This window comes from Catharus ustulatus (assembly GCF_009819885.2).
Source record: "Catharus ustulatus isolate bCatUst1 chromosome Z unlocalized genomic scaffold, bCatUst1.pri.v2 scaffold_29_arrow_ctg1, whole genome shotgun sequence".
In the NCBI taxonomy this organism is placed as follows: Eukaryota; Metazoa; Chordata; class Aves; order Passeriformes; family Turdidae; genus Catharus; species Catharus ustulatus.
This window is the reverse complement of record NW_024879446.1, coordinates 6,490,831-6,511,452: the sequence shown is the minus strand read 5'-3', so window position 1 is coordinate 6,511,452 and position 20,622 is coordinate 6,490,831. Positions and strand designations below refer to the sequence as shown.

The 20,622-nt window shown below is 39.6% G+C and overlaps 1 protein-coding gene across 1 annotated transcript in view; it reads left to right on the top strand.

Annotated features, from left to right (window-relative positions):
- WDR36 (WD repeat domain 36) overlaps positions 1-5,142 on the top strand; it is a 32,336-nt gene extending 27,194 nt beyond the window's left edge. The window contains exons 21-23 of the mRNA XM_033086617.2: positions 518-599; positions 2,700-2,887; positions 4,226-5,142. Of these exons, the coding sequence (XP_032942508.1) occupies positions 518-599; positions 2,700-2,887; positions 4,226-4,375 (420 nt within the window). The 3' untranslated portion in view covers positions 4,376-5,142. The remainder of the gene's footprint in view (positions 1-517; positions 600-2,699; positions 2,888-4,225) is intronic.
- The last annotated feature ends 15,480 nt before the right edge of the window (positions 5,143-20,622 follow it).

The following is a 20,622-nucleotide window of genomic DNA, read 5'->3' as shown; positions in this document are numbered from 1 at the left end:
ATTGCGGGAATGCGAGGTTTACTGGCTTAAGGCCGTGCGGGCTCGGCCCGGCTTCCCCCACCACCACCGTGGAGCTGCCCCGGCCCGACACAGCTCCCCCTCCCCTGCTGCGGAGCTGCCCCGCTCCCCCGCGGCGGCTGGGGGCGGCCCTGGCCCTGCTCGGGGCAGGGTGGGCTCAGCTCGACTCGGGGTTGCTGTGTGCTCGCATTTCCGGTTGGCAAATTTCTGAACTTTTTTCCATATATTGGCCGCTCCAGAATACAAGCCGCACTTACGGGTATGGACCAAAACTTTAGTCAAAATGGTGCGGCTTATGATTGTGAAATTACTATAAAAGAAATCTCAAATGCTTTTTAGTGTTGGGTTAAATCGCTAGATTTTAAAATACCAGTTTTAACTCACTACATTGTTGCTTTATTTCTCAAAGTCTTACTCTCTCAGTAGAAAAAAAATGTAATTGAGTTGTAAAAATGTATTTGCATATTCATGGACATACTGCTGTGCTTTTGTGGTCTAGTCGAAGGTGGTAAACCTTGGGGTACTGGTGCAGAAATCTGATTTCTACATTCATCTTGAGGAAGCCCTGAGCACCAATGAATGTAAGTTAACAAAATATTTCACTTAAAATGTTGATGTTGCTTTTCTTTTGATATATATGTGATTTCTAATGTCATCATTGTAACAGATGTGGTGAAAAAATATGTGTAGTGTAGTATAAAAGGCAAAGAAAATTACCTAATGCACAGCCAGTCTGAATCAAAGATCCATAGGAACTGCAGCTTGTCTGCAGCATGGAACCCAATTCTGGCTAAAATCCTTATGGAGAAAGAAGGTTGTATTACTGAGATCATTAACCTTTTTTTAAAAACTGTGATGATATCACCTAGAAAAGGTGCTATGTAGCATTGCTAGGGAAAGAAAGGAAAGAAGGAAGGGATTCACTGGAACAGGAAGAACATAATGTGCCTAGCAAGTTCTCCTTTCAAGGGCTACTTCACCAGACATTCAGCAAACTCAAGGTGTTTATACACTGCCCTATAATTTAAAGCTTAAGAAGAAATAAATGGTACAAAAATAAGGTGTTTGATTTCTTTGAACATTTGTTTTGAAAATTCAATCACTTAAATAACCTGTAGAATGTACCAATTGTTTTTCATGTTTATCTTGTGATGCTACAGAATCATTGAAACTCAGATTTTTTTTAAATGTTTGCTAATATAGCTGACTTGGAAATGTAAATGGACAGCAGGTGGGAATTCTTCTACCTCTGCTTAAACTCTCTTGAGATGACCAGCTTACTCATGTGCACTTAAAATGTTTTGTGTGCAAAACTTCGTTATCTGTCACCAATGAGGTGTGTTCTGTCACCTTATTTTTAGTATTTTGATTGACAGTGTTCTATTAAAGTACCTCAGAGCGACTCTGAAGAGCTGAATCCAGGGAGCAAGTGCTCTCTGATGCACTGTGGTAGTGGTCCTGTGGACCTGCCTCAGGCCACCTCCACTGTAAGGCAGGCATGCTCCAGGGTCTGTGCCACAGCCATGATCCAGGGAACCTCATGATTCTGGCTGGGCAAGCTGATGATGGGGAGCATGGCTCTTTGCTTGCTAGATTACAGCCATCTCTTGTAAAGGTGACTGGGCCCTGCAAATAAAAAGAATCCTGCTGGAAACCATCCTGGTTTACTGTTGGGTTGGAAACAGGGTTTCACGCCTCACTTCAGGACTGTGGAACACAGACTGAGCTGTAACCTTTTCCGCATTGTATGTGTATCAACTTAGTGTACCATGCTTTGTTTGTTTAATGTAATAAAAAAAAATATTTAATGCATCTGTTTAATATTGTTAAAACCAGTTATATTTAAAACTCAGTAATGATTTTCTGTAGGAATCAAATACCAATTTATACCAGCTGAGGAATATTAAATGCCTAACACCATTAGTTATCATGAAGTTTGTCTTCTTAGCAATTTCTTAGCAAAAGAAATATTAATCAGATATATTTAAAAATTGTTATAACTATCAGTTGCATTTGCAACCAAACATATTTTTACTGCTTCATTTTTAAAGCAAATGGATGGAATCCTCATAGTTCATCATGTAGAATGGTAGAAACCTTGAGAAGAAACAATTGTGAAGAGGAGGAAAGTTTGTAAATTGCGTGTATTTCTACTGTGGAAAAGATTTTCCCCTAGCACCCTCCAGCATAAGGCATTCAATTTAAAAAAAGCAATGATTTTGTTAGATGCACTAGAAGATCTCTAGTTTTGATTAATGTCAGCTAGAGTAAAGATGCCTAGTAGAAGTAGTGCTCTCTGTCTTTCAGAGTATATTCACAGTTAACACCTCAAGATCCCAAGTATGGTTTCTGCCAAGAGATGTGAAATGACAGTGTTATATGGTTAATTAGAAATTTCATTTAACTTACAAGTCACAAGAGGGAAAAAATTGAAATAAATACATGTTACTTGTAATTTTCAATTACAAATGAAGTGCATCTGTACTTCCAGTTATGAGGTGGGACATTTAATCAAAGACAGGGAGACATGTTTTTAAAAACAAAAAAGTAAGAAAACAGTAAAAACTTGAAATTCACAGTCCCTGCTGAAGAATTTTAGAATAGACCTGTCTTATGAAGGATCTGTTAGATTCTGTTTTGCAGATGTTACTGATAATGTGTCCCTCAATGTTCTAACACAGATAAAGCTCCACTTGACTTACTGAAAAGCTTGGGGCCATCTAACATCGAGGTAGAACTACAGGGTTTGGCCCCTGAAGGTGGTGGCTCAATGGACGTGATGCTGAGCTTTTTGAGAATGATTGAGATGATGCTGAACAAGAAGTACAACTTTGAACTCACTCAGGCATACTTGGCGCTATTTTTAAAGGTAACAATTTTCTTCTAAAATTTATGTTAATCCTATTTAAAATAACGGTTATGCAGTAAAAAGGTATAAATTACCTGTTCAAATTATCTGAAGGGATTTTGGTTGAGATTGATTTTAAAATGTCTAACTGAATATATTGGATGATTTGTCTACTCATTTGGTGACTGTCAAGAAAAACTTGCAAAGCAAAAAATGTGAAGAGGCCCCTGCCAGACAGGTTTTGTTCTAGTATTCCTTACTTAGAATTGGTTTTATTTTTTTTTAACTTGCCTAACTTCTTAGTGATTGTTAGTTGTTAAACTAAAACATGCTATGTCTTTAATAAGCAAAGAATTTAATACATGATAGTTGAGAAGTAAATTAGACATTTTGTTGGATTTACACTAGACATAGCAAGCATGACCTACTTTATTTTCCATGTCAATGTTCTACCTTTCATGTGCTACCTGTTGAGTATGGGAGAACTGATGAAATGATCCTAGGATGTATGTAAGTTTGAAAGTTACTCTTAGAGACAAAGTGGTTCTTCAGGAGATTGAAACCCTTCTGAGGTACAAGTGCTTAAGATGCTATGATTTATGAAATCATGTGAAAGCAATTAATAACAGTTTACTTGGAAGGCATTGTTATAAACATTCAGACACATGTAATACCAGGGCCAGTACCTCACCACATTCACAGTAAAGAATTTTGTCTAATATCCAGACTGGACCTACTGTCTTTCAGACTAAAGCTCAATGTCAAGGCTCCTAGATTTAAATTGTAGCCTAGAAAATAAATGTTGCATCCATTAAGTAGTAATAATTTCTGCAAGATCAGAAGGTTTCTCTTCCTTCTGCTCTAACAAGGTTGCTCTTTGTCACATAAGGAGACCTCATCGATCTCTATCACTATAGTGTGTGCTGGTACTATTCTTCTTGCTGTGTGCAACATGAATAATTAAAATAATAATCCTGATTGACCTTAGCACTTCTGTCTAGCCTTTGTAGCCTAAAGAGGAATTTGTGATGCAGGTCAGAAAGGGGAGGAAGTCACATTCTCAGGAAGTGTGTGATGAGAATAGATTCAGCAGCTTTGCCAGAAGATGATCTAGTAAAAATGCAGCATATTTCAGACATTTTACTGCCCCTAGTATCCCATCTAGGACATATGGCTTGTAAAGACTAGCAAAAGGGAGGCAGCATTAAATAGAGGAAATTAATAAAAATAGAGGGAAAGAGTTCTTTCCTTATTTGGGACATTTCCTGAAAGCAAAGTTATTGGAATTGAATGGGGAAAGCAGTCTTGTAATTTTTTTTATCTGTGTTTGTTTTACTAACTGCTTGTTTTAATTTTCAGTTACATCTTAAGATTCTCTCATCAGAGCCAAAACTCATGGAAGAATTATCCAAATTGTCAATGCAACTTGAGGAAAATTGGATTTACTTGCGGGCTCTCTTCAATCAAAGTCTGTGTGTTTTAACATACATGAAAAGTGCTTTGCTGTAAAATACTTCAGGGTTTTGTCTGTATAAGATTTCCCTCAGAGTAATAGTACACTTTATTACCAAAAATACTGGATTCTAAAAATGACACTGGGTCTTGGAATCGTAGAATCATTAAGGTTGGAAAAGACCTCCAAGACCATTAAGTCCAGCCTTCTACTGGATACCACCCTGTCCACTAAGCCATATCACAAAGTGCCAGACTACTCATTTTTCTGAATACTTCCAAGGGATGGTGATTCCGCCATCCTGTTCCAGTGCTTCTTCTGGTGCTGTATTTTATACATTTACATATGGCAGAGTATTTTAGAACATGCACAGCTGCCTACTTTTTTTCACTCCAGTTGGAGAATAAATTACTATGTGCAGCTGAAGTATTTGTTGCGTTGGTCTGTGCTGTCAATGGACAGACATTTGGATTAAAGGCCCTGAGCAACCTGGCATTGTGGAAGGTGCCCCTGCCCCTGGCAGGGGTTGAAAGTAGATGATCTTTAAAGTTTCTTCCAACTCAAGCCATTCAATGATTCTTTGATTCTATGGCTACATCAAATGTGGTTTACAATGAAGAAATTATTTGCAGGAAAAAAAATAAGTGGAAATGTAACTTCCGTGCAGGAGACCAAAAACTATATTGTTCTTAATAAAGTCATTGTTGATGCAAAAGTAAAACAAAAAGTCTGAATTGTTAATACTTTATTAATATCGGTTTAGAGTGAAGTATAATAATTTCACGACTACAAGGCGCACCAGATAATAAGGTGCACCTCCAGGAGTCGGCAAATTTTGCAAATTTGTACATTATATAAGGTGCACCAGACAATAAGGCGTGCTTTTTTTTGCAGCGAGGAGCTGCGCTGCACACAACAAAGTAACGAATTAGTAACGGAATCACGCGATCACGGGGTTTACTGGCAGTTACTCAGTTTGCCAACATTTTTCACAGATTGGCGTAGCCTTTAAATGTAGCCCCAGGCACCCTCCCTGTGCCGCGAGCCTCGGCACTCCCGCGCACCCCCGGCGCTGGCCGGTGATGCGCAGCTCGGGGCTGCCCACGGTCCAGGGAGCTCAGGGCTACCGTGGTGCGGCCACAGTTCACACTTCTGGGTTGGCTCAGGGTGGCCGCAGCTCAGGGCTTCTGTGGCCACTGGGTCCCTCCCTCCCTGCGTGGTTCCTGCCAGCTGCGGCCACCCGCTCCCACCCCGCCTCGCTACTCGGTGCTCCCGCGGCACCACCCCCATTGTGGCTCACACTTCCGGGTTGGCAAATTTCGCAACTTTGTCCATATGTAAGGCGCACTGGACTATAAGACACACTTCCAGGTTTGGGCCAAAATTTTAGTCAAAATTGTGTGCCTTATATGCATGAAATTACTGTAATCTAAAAGTTGTGTTCCTCTGCAATTAGAGCACTTGTCTTATGATGTTTGTAAAAATCAACTGTCTTCTCACTTTTGTAGATACCTGTTTCTGAAGGCAAAGATTTCTAGCTGTATTAAAAATGATTGAACTTCAAAAAAACCCTAAAAACCCAAGTGATGCCTGGAAAGGCTGACAGAGACTCAACATAGTAAATGGATTAAAATAGTTATTTATTGACAGGATACACCTTGGGCAGTACAAGAGCCTGGCTGGGGCTACACCCAAGTCCATTCCAAGATGGACCCTGGTCATGAGTTTTTCCACTTTAATAAATTTTGGTTCTTCTACGTATTGTGGTCAATTGTCCAACCACAGCCCCAGCCATGGTCTCACCTCTGGCTTGCACCCTTCCCTTTGCTGTTGTTTTTGGGTAACAGTTGTCCTTGATTCTCTAGCTTGGAAGGGATTATTTTGTCTAGCTACTCCACAAAAAGAACTTACTAACACCTAAGATGAAGTTTCGGAGTTACACAGCAAGCAGCAGAGTCTGAAGAATATAAAAGCTAAAACCCAAGGCATCACAAGCACCGAACTAAATAAACAAAAACTGATTTTTCGGAGGACTGTTTCATATGAAAATTGTTTCTTTTGTTAAGAACAAAAGATTACTGGGGGAAAAAAGCTTGATTTTGAGGAATTTTAAAATGAATCATATGGGGTTTTTTACAAGTTGATATTGAGGTTGCAAACTATAAGGTTTGGGCATTGTTTGGGACATCATGAGTAAAATTATCTTGAACTTTGCCATTTGAGAGTACTTTTTCCCAGCAGAAGAATCTCCTGATCAAGGCCTTTGCTGTATTTCACGTGCTCAAGCTATGTACTCAGACCAAGAGAGTAACTAATACAAACACATGCAGTTTCAGTGAGTAAACTTGAAAGATGATTCGTTGCATTTGATAGAAGACTGAAGCAATAGTTTGGGTTGGTTGTACTGTATAGCTGTTTTTTTAATGCTGTCATATTGTAGAAACCCTTTTAGTTATGTGTAGTGGAATAAATCATCTGCAAATATAGAATCATACAACAACAGAAGGTTTTGGGTTGAAAGGGACCTTAAAGATCATTCACTTCCAACCCCTTGCTGTGAGCAGAAACACCTTTTACTAGACCAGGTCGCTCAAGGCCCCTTCCAACCTGACTGGACACTTCCAGGGATGGGGCATCCACAGCTTCTCATGGTAGTCTGTCATGGTGTCTCACCATTGTCACAGGGAAGGATTTCCTGTTCATATCCACTCTGAACCTACTATCCTTGAGTCTAAAGCCATCATTTGCACACAAGGTTTACGAAGTTTGCTACTGAGATTTAAGAAAATCCTTTGTACCACAGAGTTATTCGTTTCTGGTGGTATGGTTCTTGACAACCCATTTCTCCCAATTTATCAGATTGATCTGAAGTTGTCCAAAATCCCTTAAATGTTAGTGTATTATATAATGAACCTCTCAGCTTGCAGGTGTAACTCCTTTAGAAGATTTTACAGATTAATTTTCTGAATAAAGACAAAATGTTCAAAGGTTAATAAGACAGTATTTGCAGACCTGCCTCAGTGGAAGAAGAAAGAGTGGATACTTTTATCTTGGATCAGAGGAAGGCTCTATCAAGCCCACTGTTTTCCTGCTGGAGGAAGGAAGAGATGTAGCATAGCAGCCTGGTCGGGTATGATCCTTTCTCAAGTGCAACACAGCACCTTTCAGCAGACAGCAATTAGATACTCTGTGACCCAGCTGTAACCTGATGGTTTTGTTTAATGTTCTGTGACAGACCTTTTGTTCTCTGTGAGTTCATCTAATCTCTTTTAGAACCCTTTATCCGTCACAACATCCTGTAGTAATGGAGCCTGCAATTTAATTAACGGGAATAATGTATTTCTGTTTGTATACTCCAGACCTACTGTTTTCTGATGTTGTATGCCCCTCCTTGAATGTAAGAAATATCAATTGTACTCTAGTCTTCATGCTTCACAGAATTTGCCTCAGAGCAGTGGTGAAAGGGTTTCTACTCATGAAGGACATACTTTTTTTTGCTGAGTGTACATGCCTACTTTTTCACTGACGTCCAAGAACCCTTTCTCTGGGCACAGATGTTTAAATCTGTATGTACAGGATTTGTCTACAAAACCTGTAAGGATTGTAAAGCAGGGAGTTTTTTTTCCCCTTCTGTTTTCATGGTCTGCTTGATGTAATCGTAAGAAAAAATTGTCAAACAGACTATATGCTTCTTGAAACAGAAACATTAGGGTAATTTTTGTGAACAATGTATGTGTAACTCAGTTGACATGATGTTTGCAGTCTGTATGACCTCATTAAATGTGTTTAAGGCAGTTTTGTATATCATACACATACGTGTTTTAAGTTCACCTGGAACACTTCAATAATTTCCTTCAGAATATAGTATTTCGATGATGTCTCACCTTCTTTATTCTTACATCTTTTTCTCAACATTTCTACCCATCACTGCTATTTCAGGGGTGTTTTACTATTATTAGAGTCTTCCATCAGTAGTTCTGATCACTTCATGTTCTTGGTCTTTTTGTCGTTTTTACCCCACATCAAAAGGATGAACAACTTACCACTAATAAAAAACTTCTTCAGAAATAAAAAATAATTTCCTTCTGTTAGTGGATGAAAGTAGATATTTCACCTGTTATTTCCTGTATTATTCTTTCACCTGAGACATCAAGGACAGTATTTTGTGATATTAGTCAAAAATTGTTGATTCCAAGCGATAATTCATGAGAACTGAATTTGATAATTCTGGCTTTGTGTTGCCCATAAAAACTTACTGTAGTATGGTGCTTTTGTAATGGCGTATGCAATAGCATGTGGAAAAAAATTCTGCATGGGTGAAGGGATGTACAGTAATTTCACGAATACAAGCTGCATTGTTTTGACCAAAATTTTGGTGGAAACCTGAAAGTGCGGCTAATACTCCGGGGTGGCTAATTTATTAACAAAAATGTGATATCTGCCCTTACCTGGTACCATGCTGGTCCTGTCCAGAGCCAAAATGGTTTGAAATCCATGGTTTCCCGTTGTTCCGACGATGAACCTATCAGAGAACAGCTTATTGTCTGCCTGTGGATGACGGCTTTACTGAGGGACAGGGGGTATTTTATCAGGGTGAGTTCCCACGGCGCATTCTCTTCTCAGCGTGTTTTCTTCTTGGCGCATTCTCCCCTCGGTGAGTTCTTCCCTCGGCATGGCTGCGGAGAAGAGACTAGCGTACAACGCTGAGTTTAAATTGAAAGCAATTGACTATGCAAAAGAACATGGGAATAGACCTGCAGCTAGAGAATTCAGCATTAATGAATGCATGGTACATAGATGGAGACAGCAGGAGGACGAACTTCGTCTTACAAGAAAGACAAAGTTTCCGTGGCCATAAAGCAAGATGGCCAGGGCTGGAAGACAGACTTTACCACTGGATTTCTGAGCAAAGGGCAGCTGGCTGAAGCTTATCAGCTGTCGCCATTCCGATACAAGCCAAAGCAATTGCAAATCAATTGCATATAGAAGAATTTAAAGCAGGAGCGTCTTGGTGCTTCCGTTTCATGAAGCGACAGCAGCTCTCCATTCGTACAAGGACCACAATGTATCAGCAGTTGCTGGCGGACTACAAGGAAAAGTTAGCCACCTTCCGGAGTTACTGCAAAAGCAAGATCTGTGAAAAAAATATACAGCCACATTGTATAATCAACATAGACAAAGTCCCCCTCACATTCGATATGCTGTTGACAAGGACCGTGGAGCACACCGGAACACCGACAGTACCAATAAGAACCACAGGATACGAAAAGACGTCATTTACAGTCGTCCTCAGCGTTTCCTCAGATGGGCAGAAATTACACCCCATGGTAATTTTTAAAAGAAAAACCCTTCTTAAAGACAAATTTCCAAATGGAATAAAGGTTGCCGTTAATTCAAAAGGCTGGATGGGTGAAGGAGTAATGTGGACTTAGCTAATGGAAGTTTATGGTGGCACACTGGATAGGTTCTTTAATCAGTTGCCGGGACTGCTAATTTTTGATTCCATGCATGCACACAAAACCGAAAGTGTGAAAGAAATCGTGAAAAAGAGGAACTCGGAGCTTGCTGTAATACCGGGTGGTTTGACCAAAGAACTGCAGCCTCTGGACATAGGTGTTACTCGTTCCTTCAAGGCTAAAGTGCGACTTCTGTGGGAAAAGTGGATGATGGAAGGCGAGCATTCCTACACCAACACTAGGAGGCTGCGCAGAGCAAGTTACGCTACAGTCTGCCAGTGGATACTGGATGCCTGGGGTGAAGTAACTGCCACAACTATCATCCGAGGGTTCACCAAAGCTGACATCATTCCTGGACTGACCAGCAATGCCATCGAGAGTACCGAAAGTGATAACTCTGACAGTGAAGATATGGGTGATACTGGTTCGGGTTCGCTGGATCCCACCATTGCCCAACTGCTGATTTCCAGTATGGAGGACGAAGAGTTTGAAGGTTTCATGGAAGATGAAGCCGCTGATGAATGAGAAATGAAGCTGTTTAAAAGTTTAATAAAGTGTGTGATATTTCTCTGTATTTTTTAAAGTGTTTTCAGTCTTGTGCGGCTGTGCAGCTGGCCATCCTTGTGCGGCTGTGCGGCTAGCTGGGCTCACGCGGGGTGGGCGGGGCAGGGTTGGGCTCACACAAGGGGCGGGGAGACGCTGGGCTCACATGGGGGCGGGGGGTGCTGAGCTCACACGGGGGACGGGGGGCGCTTGGCTCACATGGAGGGCGGGGCCCTGGACTTGCGCAGATGAGTGGGGGGAGATGCAGCTTCGCTCAGAACTCGGCTGCCCGCCCGCGCAGCTAAGCAGCTGTTTAAAGGCAACGTGGATCCGTTGGGAATGCTCACCAAATGGCCACACTATTGTTCGTGTCTTTTTCGGCTTGTAAATAAAACTTGCAGGGAACACTGCTGCAGCTATTGTCACTTGGAAATAGTGTTTCCAAGGTCGGCAGTAAGCCAGTAAGTCCCGGCGATCCGCGATTGTGTTACTAAATGACGACTTTGTGAAAGTTTGCCGCGAACAAAAGTGCTGCTAATATTCGGGTGTGGCTTTTATATTGACAAAGACATCAATGTTGTCGACACACCGGAAGTGCGGCTTATACTCCGTGCAGCTTGTATTCATGAAATTACTGTACTTGTTAACTCTAGGCTTTCTTCCAAGCAGGGCAGCTACTGGAGATTTTGCCATTCTTACACAATGCCAAGCCAATTTTAAGCTAGCTCTGAATAGCAGCTTGCTGTTAAAATTGTCCATGTTATTGTGTGTCACAGCACTCCTTCCAGTTTCCTCTCAAGCCTGTGCCCACCTCTGTTCCTGTGCTTCCTTTTCACCATGATTTTCTCAGCTCTTTTGGTTCCTGAGTGCAGCTGCTGCCCTTAGCAGCTACTGCGCACAGCAGTCCTGTCAAGTTAGGTCTCTGTACTTCCACTATTTTCTTTTGACTGTTATTTTTTCCAAACAGATTAGGTTGTTTTGACTCTAAGCCTGGTAGCTGGACATTGCTACCTGAATTTGCTACTGAGTGGATTCAGACCCTGCACAGTGAACTTAGCTCTTTCTCTGAACTGTAAGAAGCCCTCAATCTTAGTAGTCTTTGCTTTCCTTTTTCATTCAAGTAAAAATAGAGGTATTATGAGGAGATGCATGCAAACATGAAGAGACACTAAAAGGATACCAGTGTTTACATTGGATGCATTTTTCAGTAGCCAAGGTGACCCTCTGACTTGAAGCACTCCAACATTTTGTACGTTTCAAATTTAACTCTTACTTCTTCAAGAAAAATACTAGATCTCATATCTATGCAAGTTGTCGTACTGGAAATGTATCCTAGAACTAGAAGATAATTTGCATTCTGTGAATTAGAAAAGGCAGGGTATTTGTTGGCACCGGGTATTTGTTGAACTCTGTTAATGAGCTGTGTTTAAGGAGTTTAACATTCTTTGAGGATCGCTATTATATAAGTAGTTTCCCATGTTGTCTGATGTTTTCTGAGTTAATGTTCTCAGCACATCACCATTTATATCTTAAGAACTTTGTTTTATGAAAAATTATCTTTTCATTAAAATAATTTACCTTTTTAGAGAGGAAGAATCGAATCAGTGTCTACTGGATGCCAAAGGACTGGCTTCCTTTACTTTTAAATGTGTTTGCAGTATGTGTTAGAGGAGGCCAAAATACTGTCATTAAATGTCTTTAATCCCTGTGCTTTTCTTTTTGTGAAGCAGGGGTGAATTGAGGAAAGCAAAATGAAAGATAAAGTAACTAAGATTTTTCTACCCTGGCTGTTATGTGTCCTGCTGTATGATTCTGTGTTCCCCAGATGGATTAAATGAGCTCTCTGATGCTTGCTGCACATCACAGAATTTGCTGTTTAGTAGCAGTCTCTGAAAAATGACTTCCCTCCACTGATGTGTGCACTGCTGGTTTGTGAAACAGTTTATGTAGCTAAGTGGAATTACATACTACTTCCATGACTATCCAGTGTGTTAAAAGATATGCTGGCTCTATGACTGTTAGATTATGAGTGTTTTAAGGGTCCTCACCCTGAAGTATCCGACTTAGTCTTTTGTAGTTACCCGAAATCACGCATAGAATGAGTTAGAATAAGGTAGAATAAAAATGCTTGTAGAATCCTCACTCAGTTGCTATTTTTGTAGAGACTATGTAAATAAAAAGAAACTTACCTACTTAACTTAAATCCAGAGGATTCTTTCACTCTTTTTTGTTAAACTGTAGCGTATCTGATAGTTCCCTTACAGCTACACAGCTGAAGATCTACCACTTACTGTCTCTCAAGTTGCCCAATGTTGGTTTCAGAATGAGACCTGATTTTAGCAACTCATCTCATCCATTAGAACTTCAAAGACTTTTTGAGGGTTGTTCAGATTCACATGCCTCAAAAGGATTTTTTAAGTATAGCTCACTAAAAACCATAGCCATGACATTCTTTTCTTACAACCAGTGATGTTCCTGCTGCTCTGGAAATGTTCCATCTGTTTGGCGCAGCTGGAAGTGAAAAGTCACCAACCTGTTGCAATGCAACATGTCCCTTTCTGTCCTGTGGAGCAGAGGTTAAAGCCCAGGTAAATGTGTTTTCAGAGTGTGCCAGATTACATATTTTGTTGAACATTAGGTTTGATCACACAGGGTTGTGCAACTGGTTGTTCTTCACATTTGTGATTAACCTTTGTGTTTGCCCATTGCATTGGGTTGATGAAAGGGTGAGGGATGCCTGCCTAGTTCTCTTTGAAGAATTGCATTTCAACAGAATCAAGACAAATGTAAGCTATTTCAGCAGTGCTTACATCAGTGCTTAATTGAGATGGTTTATTCATGGTGCTAGAGTAAACAGCACCATCTGTACAGAAATCCCTACAGCTCCCTTTGTGTTGGTGGGTGAGGATGACAACCCACTGTTGCTTATGGAAAGGGCAGAAATACTTGATTTTTTTTTTGCTTCAGTCTCCACAGGCAAAGCCTGCTTCCGTTTTCAGTGTGTACCAGCCTCCTCTCTGAGGGAGTTGCCAGCAGTGGGGGAGAAATGTGTTTGAAACTAGTGTGCAAAGCTCTGAACTCACCTTATAACCATGAGACTGCACAGGACTTGTGCACGCATGCTGTCCAATGTGACAGCATTGCCTACCACTGCCTGTCACAGCACTGGCCTCGAGGAGGTCCCTGACAACTGGGCTGAGGCTGTTGTGCCCATTTTTAACAGAGGTGAAGTGGAGGATGTGATGAACTTCCCTTATTCTCCAGAACAATCATGGAGCACGCACTGCATGTGCTTTTGGAATCCATCTCTAGTGTACAAAGGGAAAGATGATGATGAACAACCAGCAGACAGTCATGAGTACAATTCATGCTTGCCTGAGGTGTTTGCCTTCTAAGATGAAATGGCAGGTTGGGTGCACAAAGGAAGAGCCATGAATTTAATGATCAAATTTAGTGCAATTACAGCAGTCTGTGATTACATTATCATTGTCTATTATGAAACACTGTAAATTGCTACTCTGAAAGTCAACAGGCATGCTTTCAGTTAATATTTTGCAATTTATGGTGCTTGTTCATGGCAGTCTATGTACCATGTACCTTTTATACTGCGGGCTGACTTAAGCATCATATTGGTTCTGCAGCACAGAGGTGTGAATTACTTTTGCAGTTATCTGTTATAATCAGCATTACAGAAATTAATTTAGTCACGTTCTAATTATACCTAATGCATGATTATTTTGTTTAATATCCCATAGCAAAGAAGCTCAATAAATTAGATGCAGAATGTTGAATAATGGTAATGGCATTCAGGAGATTTGCACTGAGGTGTAGAAGAATTAGACTGCCAAACGAGTTGAAAGTATTTCAAGTGAATGGCTGATAAAAATTATTCTAAAATTGCTGTGTGCCACAACACACTTGGCTGTTTTTTAAGTTCTTTCCTTTTATCCAATGAGGTTTCAATTTTGTGTATCACCACTGCATTATGTCTCCAGCTGTAGCTATAGATTTTTCTTCTTTTTACAATAGCTTCTTCAGCCTGGCTATTTCATAACCATTTGGTAACACAATTTGTGCTTGAGCAAAGACTCTTCCTGGGGTACAAGGCATTTACTCTGAGTGGTGAGAGGTCCAAGAAACACTGTTAAAAGAGACTGCAAAGCCATGTAACCAGCTGAGAAAGAGATGCAAAGTACAGTTTTCTTAGTGTGAAGGTGGGGCCTAGAAATGTATTTCTGGAACAAGAATCTTCTACTTAGGCTTGGAGACAGCAAATTGTATAAGAAACAGACTGTGATATATCTTCGGGAGCTGGGTGCTTGCTGCAATTAAATCCCATTTCTCAGTCAGGAAAATGCATGAATTGATTTAGAGAATCTATGCAACCAGAAGTAGGAAAGGTTGTCTTTCCTCATGAGGAGAATGGGCCCCAGTGATAAAGGCCTGCAGCAAGATAGGCACTCCTCAACATGTAGCAGTACCCCAGTACAGTGGTACTTGACCTGGGGGACAATGTCCTCTCTAGAGATACTGTCCCTGTTGCAGCATCTCTCTCAAGAATTAATGAAAAATTGCCTGAATATCACAGGAGTTACAACAATAACAACAAAAAACTGCTTGGAGGAGAAAAACACAGAGCATCATTTTACACAAGAGGAGTGGTGGATAATGAAGTGGTACCAGTGTACCTGCAGGGAAGCAAGGGTCTGATTGCTGAAAGTAATGAGTAAACATAAACATTCACATTTCTCCTCTTCCCTGCTCAGCTGTGGGAGCATTGTGGCTGAGCTGTAGAAACACTTTTTGCCACACAGTGAATTGACTGTAGGATCTTACCTTTATGCCTTAGATTATTCCTAAGGCCCTTCTGCTTAGACTAGTCACAGGGTCCAAAGGGGCCTCAACTCGCTAATATTAAACATTGAGGATATCGTATGCAAGTTGTAATCCTGGCCTTCTTTGCAGGACCAAACAGAATGATTTCCTCATAAACAGAAGGCTCATATCTGGAATTCTGACTTTCTGAGAACTGACTTGGTTTTCTACATGAATTGGGATTCAAGTCTGCCTATCGTGATTGCCAGTGTTGAGATCTTACAGGACAAAAGAAAGAAATTATGTAGTGGAAAAATACAAAGATATTGCCAAAGTATTAACTTGATAAAACTATGTGAATAAAATGTGTTGATTTTGTCTCAACAGAATCCAATTAGTGAGATACTAAATATTTCTAGGGTCTGTCAAGACCTGAACAGATTTGTCTTTTTAAACAGAAGGTTAAGGTAGAAATTATTTTTTCATTAAAATATCAATTTCTGTCAACTTGGGCAATTTTTGAACCTAATTTATAAGTATTTAATAATCTACTTTGTAAAGAAAGAAAGAAAGTACTGAAATTGTCAAAATGAAAGGAAAAACATCAGTGAAATATTAGGAGTGAAACAATGATGTAAATTTTAATCCTAAGGGATAATAATTCTGAAAACACTATATGCTAATGAAGGCTTACCATGTTAGATTCTCTACTTCATGCATATGAGAATGTTTTTTAACTGAGCCCAGTACCTGGTGTCTAAAGAATAACTCTTGATTATATCATACATATGTAAATAGATTATTTTGACATAACTGAGAAGGTGCTGTTCTTCATTGAATGCCTTTTCCTTTCATGCTCTAAGGAAAGGCTTTGACAATATGGTAAATTTTTTTCAAGCAGAACTACAACACAGCTTAGATACTCATTCCCTAGCTTATTTATCATCTTGATATATTGGAGAAGGAAATCCTGGAGCCACGGATCATTACAGACATTACCATTAATCTTGACATAACCCGCCATTATGACCCCAGCTCCACTTAGGTCTCTGGACTAAGAAAGACAGATGGAGCTCTGGGATTATCCGGAGTTGGCCCTGTAGGTTGTTACTCAACTTTGACATGGACCATGAGCTCCTTGATAGGCCTGGACAGCCTAAACAGAGACATAATGTACTGACTGAGGCATCAGATGAAAATGTTCCAATAATAAAATGAAGCTAACTGATCTATCAAGAACTGTGGGCTTGTGCCCAGGAGTGGAGTGTCAGTGTTAAACTGAAATCTGATGCTGCAGAAGGAATAAAATGCAACCCATAATGGTAGAATATTCTTAATGTCTCAGTGTGTTCCATCAGTAAAAGAAGGATAACAACAGCCTCTCTGAAGTTCAGCTTTGTACACTACTCCACTACTTTGTCTGTTATTCTGATTTAAATACTTTTAAAATACTGGTTCCAGTTCTAAAAGACATGCTGTGGTCCAGGTAATTATTAAGATGTTTTGGCTGTCAGTCCTAAGAGAACTGTCAATTAAAATGACAGATTCCTGTTGATTAGAGATATCTACAGTGAATCTCTAGCCAGTGACAAGAAACAGGCTTCTATTCTACAAGACAGCCTGCTGTAATAACAGGAAAATTATTTTTCATAATAGGCCATAAATTAATTTTCTACTGTCTTTCCACAATAAAAGAGTATGTTGTTTTAGTAGGAGATTGGGGTAAAAGCTTTAAACAAGACTTTTGTAAAACTTACAAAGACAAGATTGCTAAATAAGTTCTTGAATTTTACTCAGTCATGATTGAGGACTACATTCAGAAAAGCTAAGCAACTGTTTTCATATGCATTGGAAGACATTAAACAAAATAACTCACTATTTTTAAATAGAAAAGGACAAGTGGCAGTCTCAAATTATGTTCTAGCCTCTGTTGTTCTATTGTAATTAGTCTGCATTGCCACAGACTTCACCTCCCACAAACACTAACCTCAAAAGCATTAGAAACACACATTTGGAAAAGCAACAGACAAATGAAATCCATTAAAATTATTTTAAATCCAAAAAAATAAAAAGTTTCATGATTAAGAGACTTATGTAATTTTCCTCCTTTTCCAATCAGTCAAAAGACACAAGATTTCCTCCACAAGATTAACTATGACTATTAGCCCCAAAACCAGAAAAATAGTTTACTAGCATTAATTGGTTGTTTCCAAACATGTTTGTCAATCCTCTCTCAGTTTGTGTGAATTTGTTCTGGCAGTATTCACTCTGCTGCTTCCATGTATCACCTACCAAAATCTGAAGAGCTGAACTTTGGACACATCTAGTCAATTCAGCATTTACCTGTCTGTGTTCCGTAGCTCTAAACAGTATTCTTATTTTGCATTGTTTAGTTAGCTTTTCTCCTTTGACTAAAAGGGAGGGTGTCTTACTAAAATGACAGGATTGTTACTCAGATTGTACTAAGATAAGGGAAAAATCTTGTTTGTTCCATGAATCTTTTAAACTTCCACTCTAAGATTCAAACCGGAACGACTATCCTTTGTTACAGACTGCTTCCATTCCTATTAGAGACTGACTTGAAAGGCAGATGCTTCTTTTTCCATTGTTATTTTGTTAGCAACCACTTTCTGAGGAGATAATTCTCAGTCTGAGCAGCACCCACTCATTTTATAATGTTGGTAATAATTTCCACTTCCTCAGAGGGAGGTTCAAAGACTAAAAGTGCTTGATAAATTTAACTTGACAGCAAACCGTGAATAAGTGAGTGTTGTCAGAACTGTGTGACTTGTAGGAAAATGGACCATCTAGCATAGTACCATGAAGAAATATCTGTATATTGTCATTTAGGAGTGTTACACAGAGATTCAGTCCCCAACTGCGGTTACCAGGCCTAAAAAGCTTGGTGCTAGCTCTCTTGTGTTTCTCATCACACAGTCTTGATACACCTGTTGTTGCTGAATGTCCTCTAACAAGTCAGCAGAATGACCAGAAAAATTCCAGAAAAATTCCAACTCTTAGCTCCAGTTCTCATACTACCACTCAGTATTACTCCTGTCTTGAGAAAACTGGAACTGTAAGAAGAAGAGTAATGAAATCATGATTTCTGCATTCATGGTGACCTGGACTAGAGATAAAACCATCTTTTCATTTCCATGGTGTGACCAACTTTATTTTTGTGAAGATTGCTGCTCAAGCGTTTTACCCAGGAATTGCTAATGGCTCAACCTATCTTCTCCATCTCCAGCAAAAGACTTCAGTGCTCATCTTCATTAGCTCCAAAAAGCACTTCTGGAATTATAGGGAAAATGGAGTGATGTATTACCATTACATAGAATATGTTATCTATACAATCAAATGCTTTCACATTACTCTAATTCAACCCAAAAGAATTTCTTCCTAGCAAAATAAAAGAATAATAAATGGTCGAGTCTGGCTCCTAATAAGAAGACTGGATCATGTAATAGTGTTCATAAATGGAGAGGTAGCAATCACTGAGTTTTATTCTATCCAGAAATCCAATGAGAAATTGCTCTGTGAACTCAATATACCTCACTCATGTGAGTCATTGTGTTGTCATGTGAGTAAATCTACTTAAACTGATAAATCTAGTTGCAATCTTATTAAAAACTTTTCTCGATCTTGCTCCTTTCTCCCTACAAAGATGAGAACCTGGATAATCAAAGTGACAGTAAAGAATGTGTTGTTGACCCTTGGCCATCTCATTCTTTCTACACTTGAACACTTACAGAGATGGTGACTCCAATGACTCTCTGGGCAACTTATTTCAATACCTGACCACTCTGCCAGTGAAAAATTTTTTCAGATATTGAGTCTGAACTTCCCCATGCACAACTTATGGCCATTTCTTCCCATCATTTCTTCAAAAAAAATCTTCTGCCATGTGTGTACTGCTGAAGGTTGCTGGGTTTGACTCACAGTAAGGCATTTGCACCATTAATTAGTTAATTACTAAATTGTTTATGTATGTATCTTGTAGCCCAGAAGTTTGGAACTCCATGTGGTGACTCGCTTTGGCATAAGAGTTGCAATGGATTCTGACATGGGGTTTGGATGCCATCCAGTACATGTAGGATTGAAGTTAAATGCGGGTAAACCCAGAAACTCAGGTGAAATGTTAGGCCTCTCTAATACTGCCTTGCACTACTGGATCCACAGGTAAGGAATGTCCTGAAAACCAAGCACAAGAAAGCCAGGCAGATGGCAATGGCTTACTTTCTCACTTTTTTGTTGCTCTGTCCTGTGTATCTACAACCCTTCACTTTATGAACATTGGGGTATGATTTATTGGGTCTAAAGGAAATAATCTGGGCCCCACAGCACAGGAAGGGAAGTCACTGTCTACAACTCTAAAAACCCCTGAAAGGAGATTGTGGGAGTTGGTCTCTTCTGCTATAAGTCCCCACATAGCAGGAGATTTTCTTGGAGAAAGTTTTTCTGTGTTGCGATGAACTGAAAGGTTATTTAGAAAAATAACCTATAGGAAAAATCCCTTCAGTAAGATCGTATTTTTATCTGACCTGCTGTTTTAAGTTTTGCATTATGCTGAGGGAAAAAATGTGAAAGTTCTTTGTAACAACAAATGCAGCTCTGTTGGATCTGACTGAAGTGGCCAAAAAAGACAAGGAAAAGGGAAGAACAGCAAGAACAACTTCTGCTTTCTTCGAAACAATTTCTGAGGCTTTACCAAGTTGAAGTTAGTGAACTATTGGAGGAAAAGTTGGTTTCTATGCGTTTTGGGATATCAAACAATGGATTTGTCTTTTATGACTCTCCCTGTCTTCTTTTGAATCCATCTACATTTTTGGCATCTGCAGTATCCCAACGCAAGAAGTTTTAGAGCTTACAGCTACCTCCTCTTGCTTGTTTGAGCCAGGCTTCTTACTATCTCTATTTCCCCTAGTTCTGTCACTGAAAAATAGCAGCACACACTTAATCCTTATCCAGGCTGGGTTCCTTCCTCCCTTCCCTCCTCGTTTTGATTTTCTAGTACTTCAGTATGAGTAAAATTGAAACAGAAGCAGTTGAAAAGATGACCTCATATATGGAAGGGAAAATTTCTGCCTATTCAAAGTAGATACGGGTATGTATAAACACTCAAAAGTGTAGGTACTCTTTTCTTTGAAATTAAAAATATTTGCAATTACTTTATGTTGTGAGTGCTTTCATGAAGAACCATGAAGACTGATTTTTTCTTGAGTTGTAGGCAGCTTGGGATAACTGCAAGCATCAGAGAGTAAGTTACTGGCTGCATTATCCTCTTAGCTAACTATTAATCTGGGAAGAAAACATGGGCAAACCTCCTGGAATCCTATCCTATATTTTAAGAATGTCTTAAAAAAACCTAAACAAAACAAAACCCACAAACAAGCAAGCAAACAAACAAACAAACAAACATAAAAATTCACAAAGTAGCAAAGTGAAGGTAACTAACTCAAATTGTTTTGAGGTACTTAATGAACTAACAA